General features: G+C 38.1%; 2 protein-coding genes across 3 annotated transcripts in view; one reads left to right on the forward strand and one right to left on the reverse strand.

Moving 5' to 3' along the window:
• Positions 1-9,183, reverse strand: part of LOC124285386 (UTP--glucose-1-phosphate uridylyltransferase-like) — a 95,460-nt gene extending 86,277 nt beyond the window's left edge. Inside the window, 2 exon segments of the mRNA XM_046721612.1 lie at positions 7,374-7,403; positions 9,124-9,183. Coding sequence (XP_046577568.1) covers positions 7,374-7,403; positions 9,124-9,132 — 39 coding nt within the window. The 5' untranslated portion in view covers positions 9,133-9,183.
• The window catches only part of LOC124285384 (transmembrane protein 260-like), a 41,396-nt gene that overhangs the window by 10,063 nt on the left and 6,524 nt on the right, over positions 1-24,809 (forward strand). Inside the window, exons 1-15 of one of the 2 annotated variants that reach the window (XM_046721610.1) lie at positions 9,257-9,385; positions 10,500-10,616; positions 11,820-11,929; positions 15,449-15,480; positions 15,746-15,897; positions 16,123-16,303; positions 17,886-17,999; positions 18,819-18,998; positions 19,803-19,843; positions 20,601-20,684; positions 21,318-21,438; positions 22,275-22,348; positions 23,116-23,194; positions 23,343-23,473; positions 23,959-24,013. In XM_046721610.1, the coding sequence (XP_046577566.1) occupies positions 10,519-10,616; positions 11,820-11,929; positions 15,449-15,480; positions 15,746-15,897; positions 16,123-16,303; positions 17,886-17,999; positions 18,819-18,998; positions 19,803-19,843; positions 20,601-20,684; positions 21,318-21,438; positions 22,275-22,348; positions 23,116-23,194; positions 23,343-23,473; positions 23,959-24,013 (1,452 nt within the window). In that variant the 5' untranslated portion in view covers positions 9,257-9,385; positions 10,500-10,518. Of the gene's footprint in view, positions 1-9,256; positions 9,386-10,499; positions 10,617-11,819; positions 11,930-15,448; positions 15,481-15,745; positions 15,898-16,122; positions 16,304-17,885; positions 18,000-18,818; positions 18,999-19,802; positions 19,844-20,600; positions 20,685-21,317; positions 21,439-22,274; positions 22,349-23,115; positions 23,195-23,342; positions 23,474-23,958; positions 24,014-24,809 lie in introns of those variants that run through there. The other variant, XM_046721611.1, reaches the window with a different exon arrangement.

Here is a 24,809-nt window from a genome sequence, read left to right on the forward strand (position 1 = left end):
AATAGTTCGACACATGTTACAAAGAGATATGGCTACTGGGTCTCCTTGACGACATCCGGCGCCCTAAGGAAAAGAAGTTCGACAACTAACCCGATAAAATTGAGGCACTACAGCTATTACGCTTGAAAGAGTTTAATCCAATTTCTAAGTACCGGGCCAAAATTAAATACTTCCAGTACCTTGTCAATAAAGTCCCATTCGATAGTATCGAATGCCTTCTCAAAATCTATTGCAACTAAAAGACCAGGTAGTTTATATTCTTCACAATAATTCATTAAGTCATATAATATTCGAGTATTTTCTCCTAGAAATCTATTTTTTAAGAAGCCTGTTTGAGTTTCACTTATTATCTCAGGAAGGACTTCTTTCAGTCGTGAAGCTATGGCCCCAGATGCAATTTTGTAATCTACATTTAGAAGAGTTATAGGTCGCCAATTTTTCTAAGTATCGCCTATCACGAGAGTCTTTAGGCAAACACGTTATGATACCTTGTCGTTGAAGGTCTGACAACATTCCAGATTCGTATGCATATGTAATAGATCGCCAGAGAAATACACCTATGTCTTTCCAGAAAAATTTATAAAACTCTGCTGTGAAACCATCCGATCCAGGACTCTTTCGATTCTTCATACTATTTAAGGCTCGTGTACATTCATCTAGCGTAAGTGTATTTTCACAAAATTCGCGTTTATCATTTGATTATTTCTGGTCATAATTTTTCGTAAATACATCTAGGTAATCTTGCCAATCTTTTGCGTGTTTACTTGTGTATAAATTACAATAATATTCTGAACATTCTCTCAATATGTCTTCCTTTTCCGTCAGAATTTCATTTTCTGTTATTATTTCATTCATGTTCTTATTTATATAGTTTCTCTTTTCTAAGTTCATAAAATATACAGTATTCTTCTCTCCCTCTTCATACCATTTGGCCTTGCTCCTAAATATGATTCCTTTTATTTTTGCTGTCCTAATAGTTTCGAAGTCTTTTCTTTTTTAAACACAATTTTGTATGATCATCACTACTTAATATTTGGGATCTAGCCTCCATTTCATAGATTTCACGTTCCAGCGTCTTTTCTTCTTTTTCAGTTTGTTTTTCATTTTAATTGAATATTCAGTTGTCTTAGTTCTTATCTTCATTTTTAATATTTCAAAAATACTTGATCGTTTACTGATAATTCAATACCTTCTTAATTGTCGATGTTTCCGGTAATACAATATTCGCCACTGTTTCCCGTGATCGCTTGCTTGACTTGTGTTACATAATCATTGTCATACAATAAAGCTGGGTTGAACTTCCAGTAACCCGTCCACGCTTTACTGGACTAAGGGCAAGTTCTAAGGAAATAATAGAATGATCTGATCTGTAACTTACATCTATAGAGGTACGTTTAACTAGGGACATAAGCTCTTCAGAGACGAGGAAATAATCGAGCCTACTCTGTTTTACTCCATTCCTTTGACGCCATGTGTACTGCTGTTTATCAGGATTGAAAATTCTCCACGGGTCAACTAAGCCTAGTTTTGTTTTCATGTCGACAATTTTCATATATGCTTCAGGATTATTTCTATGTTTTAAATTATAAGTGTCCAAATTATAATCCTGAACTACATTCCAGTCACCGCCCAAATAATCTTCCAGGTAATTGTTCTAAATCATTGGCAAGATCTTGAAAGAATTCAGGATTATCCTTATTTGGTCCATAGATATTTGTAATTGAGAACCGAATACTTTCTATTGTCATATCCAATATGATAAAACGCCCATTTTCGGTCCAAAATTATTTCATGCACTTCATATTCAAAGTTATTTTAATCAGTATTAATGCCCCTGCACTATTACTGGTTCCATGTGAGAAATAACATCTGTAGCCCCATTCGGCTGCCCATGTCTGTTCATTTTCTAAAATAATACTATGAGATTCTTGAATAAATATTATAGATGATTTCCTATTTCGCATTTAAATGAAAAAATATCTCACGTTTTATGCTGTCCGACTGGAGGCCCCTGGCATTCATAGATAAGATACACAAATTACTCATGTCTTATTTTTAATAAGTGAGTAGAACTGAGTGAGTGTGCGAGAGAGAGTAAGAGAGAGAGTAAGAGAGAGAGAGAGAGAGAGAAGGGGGAGGGGGTAGTTTGACAGAGAGGAGTAAAGAGGGAGGGAGGGAGAGAGAGAGAGGGGGGATAGTAGGGAGAGAGGGAGTAAAAATAAAATGAGAATGATTGGTAATCCCTTTGACATTTGCCCAATTTACACAATGTATTTTGCCCAATTTACACAACATATTTTTACATCTTAATCAGTATATATCAGTAACTTATTATGAACTACCTTCATGTTAGTGGTAAAAATAAAGTCACAAATAAGATAATGAACGGTATCTAACACTTTGTCGTTGAAGTCTGTTGAGTCTATCACCAGTTACTGATTCTCGTCACAGGGAGGAATGAACAGATGATCATGGAACACATTTGGTTATATACCGCCAATAAGCTGTCTCTTCCTACACTGTCCATGTGGGGCAGTATGAGTATCCAATGTAAACAAAGATTCCCTAGAACTAAAAAACAAAGGGAGTTTAGTTCAGGCTATATTCGACAACACAAGTGAAAAGATCCGTTAAATTCAACCTCGCCGCTAATGTTAGGTAGGCGTTTAACCGCTACGCTATCCTTCACGTAACACCGTGTATTGTCCACTATGTTAAATGAAACGATACAGTCAATCACTTTCGGTTTATAACCTTGTCAATGTCGTCGCAGGGGTTAAACTTGAACCTTTTGCCCGTTGTGGTTGTTGCGTAAACCCGCCAGTTGAAATACCAAGCACTTTCAATCCCAGCGTGACTCTTGAGTCTGTTTATGAGGACAACGTTAGTTTTAGTAACATCATCGGCTAACTTCGACCGACTTCTCCCGAATCTGTTTCCTCGCTTAATAACTTGGGCTTTTGCCTCTGAAGATGTGAATTTTATTAACACCGGTTTTGTAATTGACTTGTTGGCATGGTCAATTCTATGAATAGCCAATATATCATCTTGGTTTACATCAAAGTTTGCTTTACTTTTCATCAATTCCGTGAATTTTTTTCTCACATCTTCACCTTCAGATTCGGGTAAATTGAACACTTTGATATTGTTCTTTCTGGAGAATTGCTCGCTTTGATTACTCTGTCTAAAAGCTTCGTTTGCACGAGAAGCTACTTCAGCAAATTTCGATTCCATTTCATCCATTTATGCGTTGTTTTTCTAAGTCTTTTTCGAGCTTTTCGTTTTGTTCTTTAAGACCATCATATCAGTTTTAACCTCGCCTCACGCTTCACTTTGGAGATCACAGTTTCGTAATTTCGCTCTTTCAGCTGCTCTCTTAATGAGTCAAAGTATTTGTCGACCACCGACTTCATTAGTTGTTTTATGTCATTTTTCGTAGGCATTTCCGATAAAAGATGACGAAATTCCTGCATATCTGCATTAATTTCTGTCAAATCTGGTTTTTGCTTAGGTGGCATTGTTAATGAATAAATTGCAGAGAAGACAACACACCTGTAGCACGCACTGCACGGTATCTTTCACCTCTGACCCGTCAGGTGGGATTTACACGTGGTTAAAGTTTTCCTTTCAAAAACACAGTTTTTGACCAAAAAATTCACAAAAGCTCACATCAATAGTGTCAGTAGCTTATGCACTTACTTCTCAGTCCATTTGGTTCTTAGGAAGGGCACTCCAAATAATAACTTTGGGCTTTTTGTGAGAGCTGTGATTACACGCGTCTGCACATAGCCAGCCAAGGGAGACAATCTTTACATGAATAACTTAACATAATATTTTGGGGCGCGGTGGGCGAGCTGCCTAAGGCACCAGGCTAGTGATCCAACGAGGTTGAGGTGTCGGGATCGAGCTCACATGTGACCGGGTGTAAAAACCTTGGGAGTCAACTTTGTGTGCAGACTCTTTCAGTGTTGTCACAACCCCTAGTGTACGATACACAACCCTGTGCACTTGAAAGAACCCACAAATCCGTTGGCATATGACCAGATAGTGGCCACATGAATACGTGCAAACACCTAGTTGCGGGGACAGCAACGTGCAGTGAACTTGGACAAAGTACTGTGACTATGTGTCCCAGTCCACCCAGTTGTGAGTGGGTACCTCGTTAGGATGAAAAAAGACACAATAACTCAGTGCACCTAGTGGCAGCAAGAGTTGTATACTCCCCAGGGAGTTGAGAATGATAATACGATGTGCCGTTGAGATATACATCCAATGATCGAGGGAAAAAATACCAGCGCCTTGAGCATGCACCAGTTGCGTGGATATGTGCACTATATAAATATCCTACAATAATAATAATAATAAAAATAATAATAATAAATTCCGATACTGATGTTGCTGTCACTTTACTTGTGGGTTATCCTTTGTATGTCAAGGTCACTGGGTCATCACCTTTATATGTGCTCCAGATTTTTCAATGGAGGGTTCACCAAACTAACCATTATTTGAAAATTAAGAATGAAAGGATCCTTGTCATGATGATGATGGAAGTAAATGGCCTCCAGAAAACTTTCGCTGTATCATAATTTTGTTTCCTGCCTCATAAACCACTTTGTGCATATTGCCAGAGATGAAGAAAAGAAATATGCCAAGTCATAAGGCCTTTGTAAGGAATGTGGTTCCGACTTCCTGATCTATGTTAAATGAAGGAAATGACACAAACATGTTTAACTTATATTCACTGTCCACGACAAAACAAAGAGTACTCCTGAAGTGAGACGAAATGAGCCAGTGTGCAAAGTTTACGCTGGTCCTGTGATACCTGGCTAGTAAAAATTCATCAGGACCACTAAATGGTAAGTTTGCAGTGGACCTGGTGGCCAGTGAATTTTGTATTGATAGTTCATAGTAAAGTAAATCTATGAATGTTATTTTGGACCAGTGAAGTACAGACAGGACCACTAATTATTGTCCACTCACTGGTCCTGTGGCTTAGTGGGAAATTTTGAAAGGTTTCTTTTCCTGTGGGGTATAACATTAAGTTCAAGATCACTTCCCTCATATATATACTCCCCATCAAAAGTTTAGACGCTCTAGTGTAAATGTAGCCACTTACTTCAATTAACTGTTCTGAACTAAATTTTGTAAAATAATCCATACAGTTTAAAGGTACTGTTATACATGTATTGTAAATGAAATTTGCGATGTTGAAAAGTTTATTGTCATGTGTTCAATAAATGATGAAACTCTGTGATAAATGGTGATTTTTTTATATCAAAACCTTACACCAAAACGCAGCTGTTCACATGCATGACATTTGCACATGCTTTTCGGCAATTTGATGCATGATCCTCGTGCAATTAATCTGCATAAGGTTTGCAGATGTTTCCCCCGATTTAGTGGAGCAATTCATCTTCGTTGTAACCATATGTACATACATAACATATAGTGATTGATTTAAGCGAGTCTAAACTTTTGATTGGTAGTATATACAGTGATATGCCTACAGGGTGTGTGTCTGCCTACAGTTCACATATATCATCAGTGTGCCAAATAGTTTCTAAATGTTGCTAGCCAGTCTGGCTGGAAAGACTAGCCCACAAAATAATTCACTAGTCCAAAATTTGAATGTAGAAACTAAGCAAAGGATTACAAAAATAGATGAGAATAAGATATTGTTTGCATGACATGGGTTTCATCATTAAGCTGCTAATATGATGAACATTCTTACCAGGCCATAATCTTAAATGATTTAAAAGTGTATTATAACTTAAGAAGTCGGAGGGAGTGATATATTTACAAAATGATCCCATGAAAATTCACTAGCCAGACGGGCCAGTGACTATGGAGATTTACTGGCCCGACTGGATTTTTACTAGCCATGGGCTAGCGGGTCAGTGGCTATTTCGCACACTGTATATCAAATGATACCATTTGAAAAAAGATGGGCCATACAGACAAATACCGACCAACCATGTTTTGTTGTGTCCCCTTCATGCAAAGGACCTCGCACGGTAACAACAATACTATTGTTCATTGTCGACTAGGATCAAACCACTCACATTCAGCTTCCTGGGCAAACACTTCATCTACTGGACCATGGAAGTGGGTGAGCACATATGCAGGAAGTACTGATCACAGCTTCATTTTACAGTAGTTCCCCACCATAATAACAGGTTTTTAACAAAATAAACATAGTCAATCTCCCAAGCTTATTTTGTAGTGCCCTTGTATTTATCAGGCCTAATGATGAAAAAAATATATCCCTAAACCTGTAAATAATATAACAAGTCATTACATTGCGAAACGTCCCAAGTATCCTCTCTCCACATAATATTTTACATGTTCTGAGTCTTCTGCTTCATGACGTACAAAAGCACTTGAATACCTTAAGCCAAGAAGAGTTACCTCCCTTGGGAAATCCACTGACTGCAGGTATGCAAATATAGAACGCGTTTTTTCATTACAGAATGTGTTTGGATTAAAATTACATCTGGCCACCTAAAAATTAAAAACACAATAGCTTTATCGCCTAAATCTTTAATACCTAAATATGGACCTAGTGAAGAAATTCTATTGATATTTACTTTCGAAACACAAAATCTTACACTAGGATAAGCATAAATTGTTTCTGTAGAAGCATGGTAAATCATATTATTCCAGTCAATTGACTATTTTCAACATCATAATAATGAAGGAGTGAGTTGGGTGTTTTAACATCATAAGAATTACTTCATTCATATTCCAGTTGGGGACACACAAAAATGGATTTTACACACTGAACCAATCTGGGAAATCAAAACTTGGCTTGCAGCATGCTGAGTCAATGTTTTACCCACAAGATTACCAGACCACAGCTTATATCATAAAGACACTAAACACTGAACAATCCCTGGCAAAGAAACATGTGGGCCATATATGACTTGTGCTCATACTATCGACCACTGATTTGTCTGGTTCAGATGCCATCAAATAGTATACCTGCCCAAATGGTGTAAATCATGACTTGAATATTGCTGATTGCAGTGGACAACAAGAAGTAAATCAATTAACATTGTTCATGTATGTTACAGCATTTATGGAAGGCAAGTTTCATGCAAAAATGGCTACAACAATTTTTGTGTATAAAAAAAACACAAGAAATTACTGTTTTGCAGTCTGTAAAAATATTTTTCATGTGTGTGTACAAAAAACAAATGTGCATTATCCTAACCAACAAAAGATCAGGTGAAACAGGATGTAACATTGTGTTCAAGACTATTGCACTCATATTGTGACGTCCATGCAAATAAATGTGAGAAAGCCAGGAAGGGTTGACAACAAATACAACCTTTCAGAGACTTCATGATGAAGCTGAAGATCTAACCACCCACCTTTTGCTCAGCTGGTAGATGCTCTATCGACTACACCATGTAGGCAGCCCAAACAAAAAGAAAAGCTATAATATCTTCCCTTTCAATAGTCAACATTCATTTAGCCATGGTCGTGATCATGGTGATGATCTAAATTTTATCATATCTAATGTTGCCATAAAAGTTTTACTTTGAATTATGGTAATCTTGTTTTTTTCAAGAATTCTAATCATGTAAAGAAGTCATATAAACATGCATATGCAATGTGAATAAAAGTCACATGGCATTGCCAGTATAAGTCTTGTCAAAATCCTACCTTAAAGTAATATTATATACCGGAAAAACATATGCTTTTGTGAACTTGATATTCATATGAAAAATTCTGCTTCCATCTTATCTAAATCAAACTGTATAACCTGACTGACAATATACACAGGCAAGGGAAAACTAAAACATTTGAACTTGATAGTTGTACTGTGTATATTTTGTTGTACTCCGGAAGTCCCATACTCCATGACACTGTCAGGTTATATACAAGCCGCTAATTGCAAATTTGATACATAATTGGTCTTATGACATTGACGTATGTTGGCGATCCGAAGGAATTTTAACCCTATGCCATTCCTACATGGAAGTGCTCAATAATTGTTATGATATTCATAAAGAACATTTGAAGATTGGGTTGTTTGGTTTGTTTTAGGGGTGGATTATCTGTATGTTATGATAGAAAGATTCTCTAGATTCCTGTCGTTACTTGAAAGTATTACAGACACTTTTTCAGGCATGGTTGGGAATGTTGTAGTATAATGTCTTGTCTCTGAAATGAACATTGTACTAGTTCCTATAAATCATATTTATAAAATATAACACAAATATAACACAAATGTTGTCACTTGCAGAAACTATGGTAATTTAGACTTGACACATATTCTAAACTGGCATGGGCTGTATTAGGTATGTGTGTGTGTGTGTGTGTGTGTGTGTGTGTGTGTGTGTGTGTGTGTGTGTGTGTGTGTGTTGTGTTTATAAGCGCAGGGACTCAGAAAAAGTCCAAATACGTTTTGTAAAAATTCCAATCAAGTGACAATAAGTTATCTCTGAGTTTGCTACTAGCTGGGTTATGTTATTATTTGCAATTTAATTACTGTATAAGTGTAACAATGTGATGATCATGATACACAATGCAATAACAGTAGTAGGGATAATATTTTAAAAGTGTCTGGGACCCCCATTTTGATGTCCAGGACCCCTGAAAATTAAGAGTATGATTCCAAGGGACCCTCAAATACAGGACTATATGAAAATCCCTGTACATTTCAGATGTACTTGTGTCAGAAACATCGACAGTTACAGCCCCAACTGGCTCATTTATGAACTTCGTTGTCCTCATAATAAAGACATTGCCATCCATATATCCTTATGGGTATCACTTCTAGATCTAAAAGCCATTCAAAACCATCACGAACAGTGCTGCTTTTAATGAGGTGATGTAGGTAGAAATGATGCTTGACTCTTTCACTGTCAGGTTTTAATCTCAGAACGACCATCATCTTATCATAATAACCAATCAACTGAATGACTCTTCGATCCGGTTATTTCTAATGACGCAAGGTTGGACCGAAAACATTCGGAGCCAACCATTCTGGCGTATCATAACGAAATTAAGTGCCATTTGTGGTGTCATTGCTTACCATCAGCACGTTCGATAAATCGAAGGACGCACAAATGTCTTAAAAGAAGTTATACATTGCAAATTAACTAAAATACTTACATTTGCCATGATTCGAACGATGCAAGAAACCGGAGAATTCTTTATAACATTGATGGATTCGCAATAGAGGTGAAGGTGAGATGAACAGGGTCAAGGACGGTGCATTTATGCATTCACCAATAAGGAACCGTGTTACAAAATCGGTTCTTTCGAAGGTCAAGGCCATAAAGTCAACACATCCCAACTGCAAGTTCACATGTGGATGAAGTAAACAATGACAGCAACACCCTGCATGCTTACAGCTTAGCCGAGAAATACACAGGTCATTCTTATACATTGCTAGTTCTCGAAAGGGCCAGGCGATCATACATTTTGGGTGTATGCAAAATAATATTATGTCAGGAAAGATCTAGCGAGCCACATAAGCAAGGTTCTCCGACCGTCGTCCCTTACTGCTAGCTAGTATTACCCCATCGTGGTACTCGCCTAAGGCTTAGACGAGTACCACGATGGGGTAATACTAGCTAGGTACATACAGTCATGTAATGACTGTAAAATCCCATCGCGACTCTCGACTAGACTTCCCTGTGCATAAACTCTCAAACTCCGCTGTTCGAACCACTGACACTCTGCACTGTGTAGCATCACTAGTTAGACTCTTGTATAACTGTGAGAAAGGTCTTTTACTGATGAAAGTAGACGGTCCTATGTAACAACTATGTGGCTATATCAATTATCATGAAGAAAGTTTAATACTTTGATAAGTATTAAATTTTTTACTCTTATTTTAGAAGTGCATTTGTGTCAATGAAAATGCATGAAATTCAATAACAATTCCTATGATTCAACTAGCAAATCAACCAGTCTGACTGTCTAGTCTATCCATTTTGCATGTGGCCAGCCTAGATTGCTGGGGACCAATTCTTACCTGGAATCACCACAGTTTCAGCCAGTGCAAAAGTCCAGATGTTCCTTGTGGAATAGTGCATATATAATAATGATTGGTTGCAAGATCCTTCCAACAATTTTATTAGCAAGAAACATCACATCTATTCCAAAAATGTGTTCCTTTTCAATGTCATTAATGTTTGTCTTAATTTCTGCCTGACTTATGAACAACAGAATCATATTGTAAGTGAGGCAATAAAATATGACTCATAAATTACAGTCTTTTGTTGTCTTGCACAAACAATGATCAATACTGTTAAGATGCAGCTGATGACTTCAGATGTTTTGAATGATTTATTATATTATACAATTAACTGTTACACATCACTGTCAGTTTTATCAGACAACTATGGATTTTTCCCTGTGTACATAGCAACAATGTTATTTAAAACAGGAAAACAAGGGGGAGGTAACTGTTACATGTACCTCGGGGACTTGTTTCACTTGAGCATAAATATATTTAAGATAAAAGAATTTCTTATTTGCAGTTTCTGACCAAGTCTTCTGATGGCAAAGGCGATGAAGAAGAAAAAGAAGGATGGCCCTTCAACCCAGCTGGACACATCCGACTTGAAGCTAATGGGCATGCCGGACTCCACACATGAGTGAGTTATGTAGTAATAGGTTTATTTGAGTCTGTGACACATTTAGTGACACAATAACAACAATGCAGGACTTTCTAAAGTGGAAATTGGGAATTGTGAAACCAAAACTAACTGAAGGTTCTCTTTGTTATTTAACACTCCACCCAGCAATATTCCAGGTATGTGGTGGCGGTCTGTAAATAATCGACTCTGAACCAGACAAACCAGTGATTAAAATCATGAGTATCGATCTGTGCAATTAGGATACGATAACATGTGTCAACCAAGATGGCAAGCCTGACTACCCGATCCCGTTAGTCACTTCTTACGACAAGCATTGGTTGCTGAAGACCAATTCCAACCCGGATCTTCATGAGCTGAAGACAAGTAATGGGTAGAAATGATAGATACATGCTGGAGAGCGAGATAAATTGATCAGTGTGAAGCCGGTCAGTGATTAATAATGATGTGTAATATAAAACTAGTCATTCTTTTATCTGTATCTGACAAGGTGGCTAACTGTAGTCTTACATCATGCAACCCGTGAAGGTTCGAGTTTTAAGTATTGACCTTCCGTAACCCATGCTTGTCGTAAGAGGCGACTAACGGGATTGGGTGGTCAGGCTTGCTGACTTGATTGACACATGTCATCGGTTCCCAATTGTGCAGATCGATGCTTATGCTGTTGATCACTGGATTGTCTGGTCCAGACTGGATTATTTACAGACCGCCGCCATATAGCTGGAATATTGCTGAGTGCGGCATAAAACTAAACTCACTCACTCAATTACATCATGCACATGCTATGTCAACTAGTGTTGCTATAGCTTGAGCCGCAGATAGGTGCAAAATAGCTGCATTAAGCAATACTCACTCACTCACTCAGTTGCACAGCTCAGTTGCAGTGTATCTATTGTCACGAATACACCACTAATATTTATATTGTCAGACGTGGTCTTCATTCAGTGTCCACATAGAAGAGACAACTAAAAAATTATACCAGAAACATTCTTGCTGCCATTTTGAATACAATAAAACCCATATCGAATTATGATATCATATGCATTGTTGTCTAGTTTCCCAGTAACAACAAAGCAGGTTAAGAACAAAACAATACATCACGACAACAGCTAATTTCTTGAAGTGCTTATCTCATTAGTGTATATTTCTTCTGTTAATGCATAAACTTGTGTATAATCTTTGAAGAAAAACGTCCAATTGCAGAGATTCAGTGGATGTGTTATCGTTGCTGTGGAAACCAGTTACAGTTGCTGTGGTTGTTTTTGGGGTGTACTTGCAAACTCTGCATCCCTCCCTACCAGGAGGGGACTCAGGTAAGTCATTTCCTCACTGTTCCTTGTTATCCCCCCAGCATGTAATGCGAGGGGATATAGTCAACGCCTCGTCCGTCCGTAATCATTTTGGTTCGCAGAGCATAACTCAAAAACCGTCCAATCTTTTTCAACAAAAATTGGTAGATATATCAAACAGAACCTAAGGTGGTGCCTTTTGCTATTTACAGATTTTTGTCATTTTTATTTTTCTCGGTTTCCATGGAAACATTTTGGACTTAGTCTTAAAGGGGGGATGGGCTTCGTTTCCGGAGCATAACTCAAAAACCGTTCAATATTTTTCAACAAAACTTGGTAGATATATCAAACAGATCCTTAAGTGGTGCCTTTTGCTATTTGCAGATTTTTGGCTTTTTTATTTTTCCCGGTTTCCATGGAAATGATTCGGACTTAGTCCCAAAAGGGAGGGGTGGGCTTCGTTTCCAGAGCATAACTCAAGAACCGTTCAATATTTTTCAACAAAACTTGGTATATCTAAAAGAACCTTAAGTGGTGCCTTTTGCTATTTGCTGATTTTTGACATTTTTATTTTTCCCGGTTTCCATGGAAACGATTTGTACTTAGTCCAAAAGGGGTGGGTGGGTTTCGTTTCCGGAGTACAACTGGAAAACTTCTTAATATCTTTCAGCAAAACTTGGCAGATATGTGAGGCAGATGCCAAAGTGGTGCCTTTTCCTATTTGGCAGAATTTTGGCATATTTATTTTCCCGGTTTTCATCGAAACGATTTGGACTTAGTCCCAAAAGGGAGGGGTGGGCTACGTTTCCGGAGCATAATTCAAGAACCGTTCAATATTTTTCAACAAAACTTGGTAGATATATCAAACTGATCCTTAAGTGGTGCCTTTTGCTATTTACAGATTTTTGTCATTTTTATTTTTCATGGTTTTTCCATGGAAACGATTCGGACTTAGTCCCAAAAGGGAGGGGTGGGTTTCGTTTCCGGAGCACAAATGGAAAAATTCGTTATATCTTTCAGCAAAACTTGGCAGATATGTGAGGCACATCCCAAAGTGGTGCCTTTTGCTATTTGCAGATTTTTGTGATTTATTATTTTCTCGGTTTCCATGGAAACGATTTGGACTTAGTCCCAAAAGGGAGGTGTGGGCTTCATTTCCGGTGCACAACTCAAAAAGAGCTTTTGTTCAGTATCTTTCAACAGAACTTGGCAGATATATTAGGCAAATTTTGAAATGGTACCTTTTGCTATTTACAGATTTTTGGCATTTATATTTCTCATGATTTCCATGGAAACGATTTGGACTTAGTTAAAAAAAAAGTCAAGCTGGAGTTTAAGTAACTGTCAGATAATTTGTTCTTTCAAGTATGTGGGGGCCGGGGGATATGTAATCTTCTGATAACTCTTGTTAAAGCCTGGTGGTTAAAGTAGTCACATGTCATGTTGAAGACCTGGGTTCAGTTCCCCACATGGGTACAATGTGTGAAGCTCATTTCAGTGTTCCCTGCCGTGATATTGCTGGAATTTTGCTAAAAGAGCTCCAAAACTAAACTCACTCACTCGCTCACTTCACTTTCCCCAGTCAGAACTGCTAACAATTTTATATACTATCATGCCCATGGTACCATTGTTTTGAAAGTTCCTTTAAACATGTTGAGTATGATCTTTTTGTACTTTTTTTATTTTGTTGAATGTATCACCATTTTACTGAAAAAAATACAACAAAGATGTAAGAAAAAACATCAATCTCTGTCCATATTGGACAGCACTAGAGTGGAGATGTTATATTTAGTCGAACAAAACAGAGCATGACATCATTACCTGCACTCTATGCTACAATCTGTTAAAATGAGCATTTAGTGACGATGTAATATATGTATACAATTCTGTTGAATATTACATTAATGCCATGCTGTACTCCTGGTTAGAAATTAATTATAGTCTACTTCCTTGAATAATGTGAATAGTAGGGGCTGTGGGGTAGCCTAATGGTTAAAGCGTTGGCTCGTCACACCGAAGACCCAGCTGACTGGCTGAGTATGGTTTTACGCCGTTTTTAGCAATATTCCAGCAATATCACGGCGAGGGACACCAGAAATGGGCTTCACAAGTTGTACCCATGTGGGGAATCGAACCCGGGCCTTCAGCGTGACAAACGAATGCTTTAACCACTAGGCTACCCCACCGCCCCCGAAGACCCGGGTTTGAATCCCCACATGGGCACAATGTGTGAAGCCCATTTCTGGTGTCCCCCGCCGTGATGTTGCTGGAATATTGTTAAAAGCGGCGTAAAACCAAACTCAGTCAGTCAGTCATGTGAATAGTAAACGCATATATCAGCACCCCCCAAAAAGGTTTGGAATTCTACAAGCCCTTTACGTTTACTATTAACAAAACTGTTCCAAGGTAGTGGACTGGTACTAATTACTATCTCTGGTTTTCCCACAACAAAATTGCTGATTAATGAAAAACATGTCAAACCCTGATAGCGTCCACTCTTTCATTAATACCATGCCTGAAAATATCAGTACAACTTTCAACGGTATATGGCTTGCCACTTAGAAAGGTAGCTGAGAGCAACAGTGGCTTACAATAATCAATCCATCAATCTTTATTTGCTCTTAAGAGGTCAAAGGCCTATAATACATGTACCGGTATACAGACACTATTATTATCAGGCAATAGGGAGTACATTTTTCTGTGTAGAAAGGCATGGTACAGAAACATTGAAAACTTTTCCAGGTGTTACTGCTAGAACAGGTTAACAGAGATATAAATTTATTTATATTATGGTGTACAAAGTAATATTTCTGTATATACTTATTTCTCAAAGTGGGGTAGGCTAGACAGGCACAAAGAAAAAATGATATTCATCTTCAATTAGATTCAAATCACACATTTTACATATTCTATCTTCTTTTTATATTCCAATATATCTCCCTGCTTCTATTAACAAATCATGGGATGAGCAACAAATTTTTTTTGGAGTGATTCTGTATTTCCAAACATTCAAAGATGATAAATAGGTTCATTGTATATAGATTGCTTAAACATTCTGTAATAAAAACATTTATTTGATACAGATAATTGGTCAAACCAATTCTGGAGATATACAAATATCTTGTAACCTTTGTTTAATGAACATGAGAAAATTTTGAATCGAGTCTACGCACTGTTCTAGCCATATATTACTGAAACCAATAGAAAATTGTAAATTTTTAACATCTGTGACCCAATTATCATGTTCAGGATGTTTGTTTGGTGTAACTGTACCGGAATAATGATTTGATAAAGTTAAAGCATGCTCTAATAAAAGTTAAATCATGAGATGTCATTTTCTTTTTGAAGTTTAAGTACAAGCGGGTGTACGGACCTATACGGTCGAGCTTAGTGCTTAGTAGCAGCTTTGAAAGTACAATTCCGTCAGGGTAATAATGTAACGCCAGAGAACAGCATCGCGTTGGATTCTAGGCGTAAAAATTGGCATTATTTTTATTATTATTACATATTTAGCTGTAGTCATAAAATTCTAACATTTTTCAGGTGAACTCATTGTGGCAGCTAGTGAATTTGGTGTGAGTATGACGTGGTATTTCTTTAAATGTATCTTTATAGATACTAATCTCTAGTTCTATTTTTTAACTACAAACATCATCACACACATTGTGCACATGCACAAATTTAACATTATTACCTTATAATTATCTTGAATACTTCTCTGGCCCAAATGGTTCTATTAGACGTTTCTCCAGTAGTAACCAATGCTCCCAATGTCTCTTGGCATTGATTTCTTACCATGGCAACCATTTTGCAAAAGCTGCCTTCTACTGTTCATGACAGGTAGCACATCCACCAGGTTACCCCCTGTTCACGGTGCTGGCACAGTGCATGCTGGAGTTCTTCCCCTTTGGTAATCCTGCATGGAGAGTGAACCTGCTGACAGCCCTCACATCAGCCATTGTCGCAGGAGTGCTGTTTGTGGTCGTGGAGAGGTCAGGAAATTCTTGTTATAACCTAACCTTAGATTGAATATTACACCACAGATACGAGAAACGTGTGACATTTGACCACTTAATTAAATGGCATTGTGTATCCTAGCTTCATGTTTGTGAATCAGTTAAATATAATGTGTGTTCTGTACATGATTCCAGCTATCTATATGTTGATTATGTTTATATGTTTATTTACTTGTGTATTGATTATGACCTCCCTGACAGACTGACGAGCTGGTCATCGGCTGGTGTTCTGGCGGTGGCCATATTTTCCTTCAGTCGACTCACCTGGACTTGGGCAGTGACGGCTGAGGTGTTCGCACTCAACAACCTGTTTGTAGCCCTGATCATGATGCTGGCGGTCATGTTTGAGCAGAGTCAAGGCAACAAGATGCGGCTTCAGACGGTAATATTTGACATCTAGGGAACTGTTCATCATTTATGACCGGGTGAGGGGGTGCTGTTCATGTTCACGTACAAAATTGATGACCCCCCTTACCTCCCCAGGAAAAAATGGGTGGGACACCCCCCCCAATTATTTTTTTTAATATATATATATATATAAATAAATAAAAAAAAATATAAAAAAATAAACAAAAAAATAAAATAAAAAATAAAATAAAAAAAATAAATAAATAAAAAATAAAAATAAATAAATAAATAAATGGAAAAAAAAATAAAATATCATCCACCACACACACACCCCACCCACACCCACACGGCCAACCAGCCATTAATTATGAATGGTTGCTAGATACCAGGAAGTATTTAGTGGTTTAGTGGATTTAGTGGACATGATGGATAGTCTCTGTTTTGACCTTCATTGGATGAAAGATGTCGGTTGCTTGAGTTGATGTCAGTCATTTTATAAATTGGAAACATTCTCTCCATTTAAGAAATGGTTAATTTGATCCAGTATATCAGTGTTTCAAGAAAAATAATTAGATATTTTCTTTAGAAAATTCCTGTCAGATATTTGAAGGTGTTAATTTAGTGATACATATATGTCTGTAATATGTGGAGGGAGACAGAGGCCTGGGTGGACACATCATCTGAAGTGCCTTACTTTACCATGCAGCATTGCATCAGTTGGGCAGGCCAGAAACAGAGGATCATGGGTTCAGTTCTCAGTTTGCTCTGATTATGTTTCTCAGTTTGTCAGCACCATGCCAGTGCTGGCCTGTTTAGCTATTTTGTACCTAAAACTATTTAAATATTATACTTCAAAATTATGGGAACGGGGATCATTGATTTTGGACATGGCATGCAGGGGTGTCACTTACTTTGTACATAAATTTTAGGGGGGTCATTCACATTGTACATGCTTCTCCATAAAAATCATCACCCCCACCAGCTGTAAATTATGAACGGCCCCTAAACTGACATGTACTGATATGGAATACTGTTTGTGTTAAAACTAACTCACTCTATTACTGGATATATGTATATTTTATTTAATTATGTCCATTTTTGTTGTTGATACTGTATCAGAACTAATATCAAAATATCTATAATAAATATATAATCCTTTTTACTATGTCTGTACCAGCAATGTTTTTAACTTCGTGTATATCTGCAGTGTATAACTATGTGTATATCTGCGATAAGTTGTGCGATTTATTCAACTACATATATATCTGGAAAGTATTTAAATCTGTGTATATCTACCATAACTATGTGTAGTGTGTTTTATGCCAGTGCAGGGGCTGTGGGTAGCCTAATGGTTAAAGCGTCCCCCGACATGCTGAAGACCCGGGTTCGATTCCCCTCATGGGTGCAATGTGTGAAGCCCATTTCTGGTGTCCCCCGCCGTGATATTGCTGGAATATTGCTAAAAGCGGTGTAAAACCATACTCACTCACTCAGTGCAATGTATTATAGTTATTGTGGTATATTTTCCAGTATCTGTTTGTTGGTTCAAGTGATAAATGACCCGCACACTCTCTGTCCATCATATGTCCACAATCTCATCAGACTCCTTGTTTCAGCTTGCCCTGGTGGGTTCCTTCTGCTGTGGCCTGAGTCTGTGCAACCAACACACGTGTGTCCTGTACATAGTGTGTGTCGTGCCCTGGGCGGTCACTCTCCTCTACACAGCTCAGGTCAGGACTGCCTATCTGTAAAACCTGGACATGTTTTGGTTTATGTCACCCAAACCCACTTACACTAAGTGATTCTAGCATTACAACTTTATATGTGTGGATTAGTCAATGAGAGCTCTACAACTACTGTTTGTCTGTACTTAACATACATGAGTATCTAAAGGGAAGTAACTCTTTGAGTTGTAATTTCACCTGAACTCAACACTTACATAGCTCTTCGTTATATTGTGTTCATTTCTTCCTATAGTCCCATTGGCTCAAAAGTCGACCGATGAATTGCAATCTGGATTATATGGACTATACCTAATAATGTTTTTGTAATTTTTTTTTTTTTCAAAGAAATCTGTAAACTAAGTGATTCTTAAACTAGCCTTACCATTATATTTTCCCTACTTGCAGCTTCTAAGTTCAACATTTTGGTTGGATGTTTCAGCTAACTTTTCAACTGTTTATGGTATTTTCATGACTTGTGACCTCAAAGCTTGGAAGATGCTTTAACTGTTTGTGTTAGTTTCAGTTTAGTTTCTGAACGGATCTGGAATTTGGAGGTTTAGTACAAGAAAGGCATTCAATTTGTTTGATAACAGTATTTAAGTAATTGCATTGTTCATATAATAAATAAATAAATAAATAAATAAATAAATAAATAAATAAATAAATAAATAAATAAATAAATAAATAAATAAATAAATAAATAAATAAATAAATAAATAATAAAAATAAAAAAATAAATAAATGTACTGTTTGCCCCCCTGTGATGTCTGCGAGTTCTAGGCATGTGAGTGTTATACATTAATTGCTCATTGTGGATGGTTGCAGGCATTAACTGTAGGGATGGTGTTGAAGTTGTCTGTGACGCTGTGCCTGGGTCTGCTCCCCTACGTGTACCTCCCTGTGTCTGCGTACACCCGGGCAGCACGGTGGACGTGGGGGGATCAGCGCACCACCATGGGCTTCGTCACTCACCTACTGAGGATGGAGTACGGTACTTTTGACTTGGTGGGTACACTTGAACAGCTATACTTGTTGTGGGGGTTATGGGTTAGAGTAGATCCTGATGGTCATAAAAGGTGACCAGTTCGACTGAATGGTCAGACTAGGTGACCTGGTTGGATGTCACTGTAACTTGATGACATGGGTTTGTGTTCATTATATATGGTCAGACAAAGCGTGACAGTTTGTTTTATTATCACTCCAAACACATGAAATATAGGATATTATTAGATTGGTTTATGTTTACAGATGTGACTATACCCATAACTAAAATAAAAAATATATATTTAGAGAACTGTGGGATATCTAAAGCGTTCACTTATTACTCTGAGGAAATGGTTTTGATTTCCCACATGGGTTCAAAGTGTGAACCCCATACTTAATGCACAATAAAGCCATCCTCACTCACCGGACAAAATCCACCCAAAAATTGCCACCCCGGACAAATTCCACCTCCTCTTAACAGAAAAATGGACAAAATCCTACCTTCTCAAATTGCTGTAGTTAAAAGTTTTAGTGTGTCCTGATCTTTGATCAAGATGTTTTTCTCAAGCGTTGCAAGCATTGTTTTGATAGCATTTACGTTTTCCTAATTGGCTGTTGTTCCTAGATGTGATTTTGGTTGTAATTAATTTCTGTGACTAAACATTGTCATTAGGTTTTTTTTCTTAGGGTGGAATTTATTAGGGGTGGATTTTGTCCGGGTGGATTTTGTCCTAGGTTGCAATTTTGGGGTGGATTTTGTCCGGTTGGATTTTGTCCTGGATTCCTCTTACCTGTTTTACAAAGAACTGATCTTCATTTTTTCAGCTAAAGGACCACACTGGTCAGGGGTTACTATATGGACTCAGGTAAGTCTGCACACCTGTGACAAGACTGATGTAACCATTTTCTTGAAATATATAGAAGCAATATGTAAAATGAAAGCTATAAATTATTCTGTACTAATACTTCAGATTATTAATCACAATATTTGTGTACATGGAACTCACTAACTTTTTAGTGGATACTATACAAATACTTGCTGATGTCTGTACGTCAGGTACTATGAGGGTCCTATCCTTGAAGTAATCTGACCTAACTGAGGCCACAGTCCTAGGTCATTTCAGGTCAACTGAGGGGTCAGTCTAGGGGTCCTTCTAGCACAATGACCTGTCAGTGTTGTTTGCTAGAAAACAAAGTCGATAATATATATATATCACATGCAGGTCTACAGTGACCATGTGCTGATTCAATATTCAAGTTCAGCTTCTGTCACATGATTTGACCTTTTCAGGTCACTTTGCTACTGTAAGTCAGCTCTGGAATATACATGTATGTTTTTTCCACCTGATACAGATATAACATGTTATATTTGTGATGACACTTTCTTAGTAAAGTACAAATTCTAGTACTTTTTGAGTTGAGCCACATCCAGGATTCAAACTCACACCATCAGAGTCAGGCACCAAATCGCCAGCACACAAAGTCAGCCGCCTAACCTGCTCAGCTACCGCGACTTCATATAATATGATACAGATATAATGATACAGATAACTTATAACTTATATAACTTATAACAGATAGATCCTTGAGAGTCTATGTAATGCTTTGTTTGTTCTGATGTAGGCTATACCTGGAGCATATATACATGGATTTGACACCAGTAGGGTACCTGTTGGCCATATTCTCTGTCATTGCTGCTGTCAAACGGTAAGGATGCCTTAAATTATTTTCATCTTGTGCGAGAGATATTTTATGGGTGATTCAAACATTTAATCTTGTTTGAAACATGCTTCCATGCCAACTTTTAAACTGAAGTTTCGAGAAATCCAAATTTTTAACAAAAACTGTAATATTTCCCGATTCTTGCCAGTCAAGGGTACTTAATATGGAATCCTAGGTGAATCTCCGGATTCAACAGCCTACTTTATCTGTCTGTTGTGTTCAACAGCCTACTTTATCTGTCTGTTGTGTTCAACTGCCTCCTTTATCTGTCTGTTGTGTTCAACTGCCTACGTTATCTGTCTGTTGTGTTCAACAGCCTACTTTATCTGTCTGTTGTGTTCAACAGCCTACTTTATCTGTCTGTTGTGTTCAACTGCCTACTTTATCTGTCTGTTGTGTTCAACAGCCTACTTTATCTGTCTGTTGTGTTCAACAGCCTACTTTATCTGTCTGTTGTGTTCAACTGCCTACTTTATCTGTCTGTTGTGTACTAATGCTGTGATGAGACAAATCACCTGGAGCTTTGCTCAAGCTGATTTTCAAGCCTAGTGATTTGTTTATTAATTTAGCTTTTGTGATTTCTATATTCTTTTAATTTATACATTTGTCCATTGTCAGGTTGTCGCAGCAGTACAGGTCTTCCAGTGTGTGTATCTTCTACTTGATGCTCTTTGCATACATCGTCTTCTTTGGTTGGCGAGCCAATCTGGACGTGAAGAACCCGCTCCTGCTGGGTGTGGTGAGTAGTTGGCGCACGGCCTACAGGGTTGCTGGTGTTGTAGTAGTTTTAGAATTATTGGAAATAATAGCTATTGTTCTTATAATAATTAGTTCGATTTCTCATTAGCCCAAAAATTAAAAAATTTGCACTCGCCCTGTAGGGCAAGCAATATGAACTTTCCACTCATCCTTTTAAAATTGTACTTTCCCTATAAATCATGCATCACAATGAATATAAATTTAATTTATTTTATTTCAAAATATTTGCTTGGAATAAAACTACAATAATTATGACTTACTTTGCCTTCTGTAAAAAATCTTTGACAAAATTGAATTCGTTCACCATTTAAGATAGCTGAACTTCAAGGAAAAAGAAAAATGTTACTTTTGGGTCATAGAACGTACTCATCCTCTAGGAGCAAATTATGTTTTTCACTTGCCCAAAACAAATTTTACTTGTCAATACGAGCGGACAAGTGGAATTTTCGAGCCCTGTCTGGCTTTGTTTCAAGGTTTGTCAGTACCGTACCAGTGCTAATGGGTTTTACCAAGTTGTTAGCAAAAGTTTGGGCTTTCCTGTCATATACCCATGAAGGTCGGGGTTAGAATTGGTCATCAGTAACCCATGCTTGACTAACGGGATCGGGTGGTCAGGCTCGCTGACTTGGTTGACACATGTCATCGTATCCCAGTTGCGTAGAGCGATCATGCTATTGATCACTGGATTGTGTGGTCCAGACTCAATTATTTAAAGACCGCTGCCATATAGCTGGAATATTGCTGAGTGCGACATGAAACTAAAGTCACTCACTCACTTTCCTCTCCTAGTAAACTGACATGGTGTTTATGTCGCAGGTGGAGAGGTTTTGGATGCAGAGCGACATTGTTGTGGCAGTACTTGCGGCAGTTACATTTGTAGACTTTATCAAGTAAGTCCTCCTCCACATCAGACTGCAGATCTGAATGCCATTTATATGTTGGATGTTTTGGGTGCTGAAGCACTGTCCTGTGTAAATAATTGTGGGAATCAGGTGAAACAAGGCAACACTGGTCGTGAAGATTAGTTTGATTGTTGACTCTGTGAGTCAGACGGACTCATGAGAGTCGCTATTGTTTTAATCTGCCCCACACATCACTTTAGGCAAGTGACAAATGCCTCTGTTTACCCAGCTCTGAATGGGTACCCCGTAGGATGAGATGGAAATGTCACTGTCAATCTGCAAGCACCTCAGGCATCCTGGGACCCATGGAGATCTGGCTTAGAATTGATCTTCAATAACCCATGTTTGTCTTAAGAGGCGACTAATGGGATTGGGTGCTCAGGCTCGCTGACTGGGTTGACACACATCATTGTATCCCTATTGCTCAGATTGATGCTCATGCTGTTGATCCCTGTATTGTCTGGTCCAGACTTGATTATTTACAGACCGCAGCTGGAATATTGCTCAGTGTGGCATAAAACTAAACTCACTGACTTACACAAACTCAGGCATCCTTGGTTGTATACTCCCAAGGGAGTTGAAAATGAAAACTGATCCATTGATTTAGGCTGTGCTTTGAGCTTGCTTTAAGGTGTGGATTTGGCACATAAGAAATACATGTATACACAATATTATTAGATGACATGCAAAGTGTTGTTCACACACAGTATTTAGGGAGAGTTGTAGCTGATGTTATGTGTACTATTATACTCCAGTATGGTGCACTGGCTCATCGATCTCCACAAGTGGCGGCTGGATCTCATCTTCGCAGTGGCTGTCACAGTCTTCCAGCTTGTGAGTATCAGATCCTCAGCTTCTGGCAGATAGCTGTAACCTGTGTTCTCAGTATCTCTATCAAGAGGTCGTACAGCAGAATATCTAAAACTCTGTAAAACTCTGGAATGCTGTTGAGTAATATGTGTGACGCCTTTTCTTTGTTAAGCACAGAAACTTCCCCCTGTGTGACCAGAGCACCAACTACGTGGTCCGAGACTTCGCTGTGTCGTTACTGAATAGCCTCCCGAATGGGTCCGTCATCCTCACAAAGGGTGATCTTCCTTCCAACACTCTCAGGTACAACACACTTCTAGCCAGGGGGGGGGGCGGTGGGGTAGCCTAGTGGTTAAAGTGTTGGCTCGTCACGCCAAAGACCCGGGTTCGAATCCCCACATGGGTACATTGTGTGAAGCCCATTTCGGGTGTCCCCCTCCGTGATGTTGCTGGAATATTGCTAAAAGCAGCGTAAAACCAAACTCAGTCAGTCAGTCAGTCAGTCAGTCTAGCCAGGGATTAGCATGGGATACTGTTACTAGGCAGTGAAAGATGTTCATCGTACAGGGACTAAACTGACAGTACATGTGGCGTTATAGCTGTTATTGTACAGTCAAGATTCGTGTTCCAGTGTGAATGTATGATGATGTCTGGTGTCGTTAGCATTGTTTGGGTTATTACATGCAAAATAGGTCAGACTCGAGGATTGTGAAATTGATGTGAAACCTGTATCTGTGCATTTGATTGTTTCAGGTGTTGTGATGGCTGTATCATGTGACTTGTTTCAGATATTTCCACCTGTGTGAGAACGTCCGACCAGATATCGTTCTGTTTGATCAAGAAGTAAGTTTATAATCCTCCAGTGACATCAGTCTATTGTCCTGCCAGGTGGTCCTGTTACCAAGTAAACCTCTACAGGCAGTTTCACAGGCATTCTCGGAGAAATCCTGGGGATTTTCTACAGAAATTTTAATTTAAATTTTATTTCTGAATCCCTGTTACAGTCAAAACTAAGCTGCCAGGGGACAGCTCAGTCCGAAGATATACAGTAATTGAATGGGATACAGGTGGAAATTTCACCCAAATACAAGATTATTTTTAATTATCAAACATATTAAGAATATAATTAATTCAGTCGTCTTTGAATAAGCCATGATATAAGAGCCATTTGGAATAAAATTCGGCGTTACAGCTTTTGTTAAGGAAAATACATTTTTCAATACTATATCTCAATCTCAACTCACTTCTGAACTGAGCAATGTTTGGTAAAACAGAATTGAGCTTGCATTTGTACAAGTAATATTTTCCCAATAATATGAACAAGTCAAAAACAGAGTCAGTAAAAACATTTTCCTTACAGCCAAAAATTATCCACTTTTGATTTGCCTGATGATTTGCCTGAAGTTTACTCCTTGTATGTGAGTATTCTTGTACTCAGGAGGTGGTGGGGTAGCCTAGTGGTTAAAGGGTTCACTTGCCACATTGACCCAGGTTCAATTCCCCTCATATTCACAATGTGTTAAGCTCATTTCTGGTGTCCCCACCATAATATTGGTGGAATATTGCTCTTACACTTGGCAGAATTGATTTTTCAATCGTAAATTTCTTCCATATGAGAGAATCAAATAAAGTCACATAC

The sequence above is a fragment of the Haliotis rubra genome, unplaced genomic scaffold (genome assembly GCF_003918875.1).
Source record: "Haliotis rubra isolate DU_JTF1 unplaced genomic scaffold, ASM391887v1 Scf36, whole genome shotgun sequence".
Lineage (NCBI taxonomy): Eukaryota > Metazoa > Mollusca > Gastropoda > Lepetellida > Haliotidae > Haliotis > Haliotis rubra.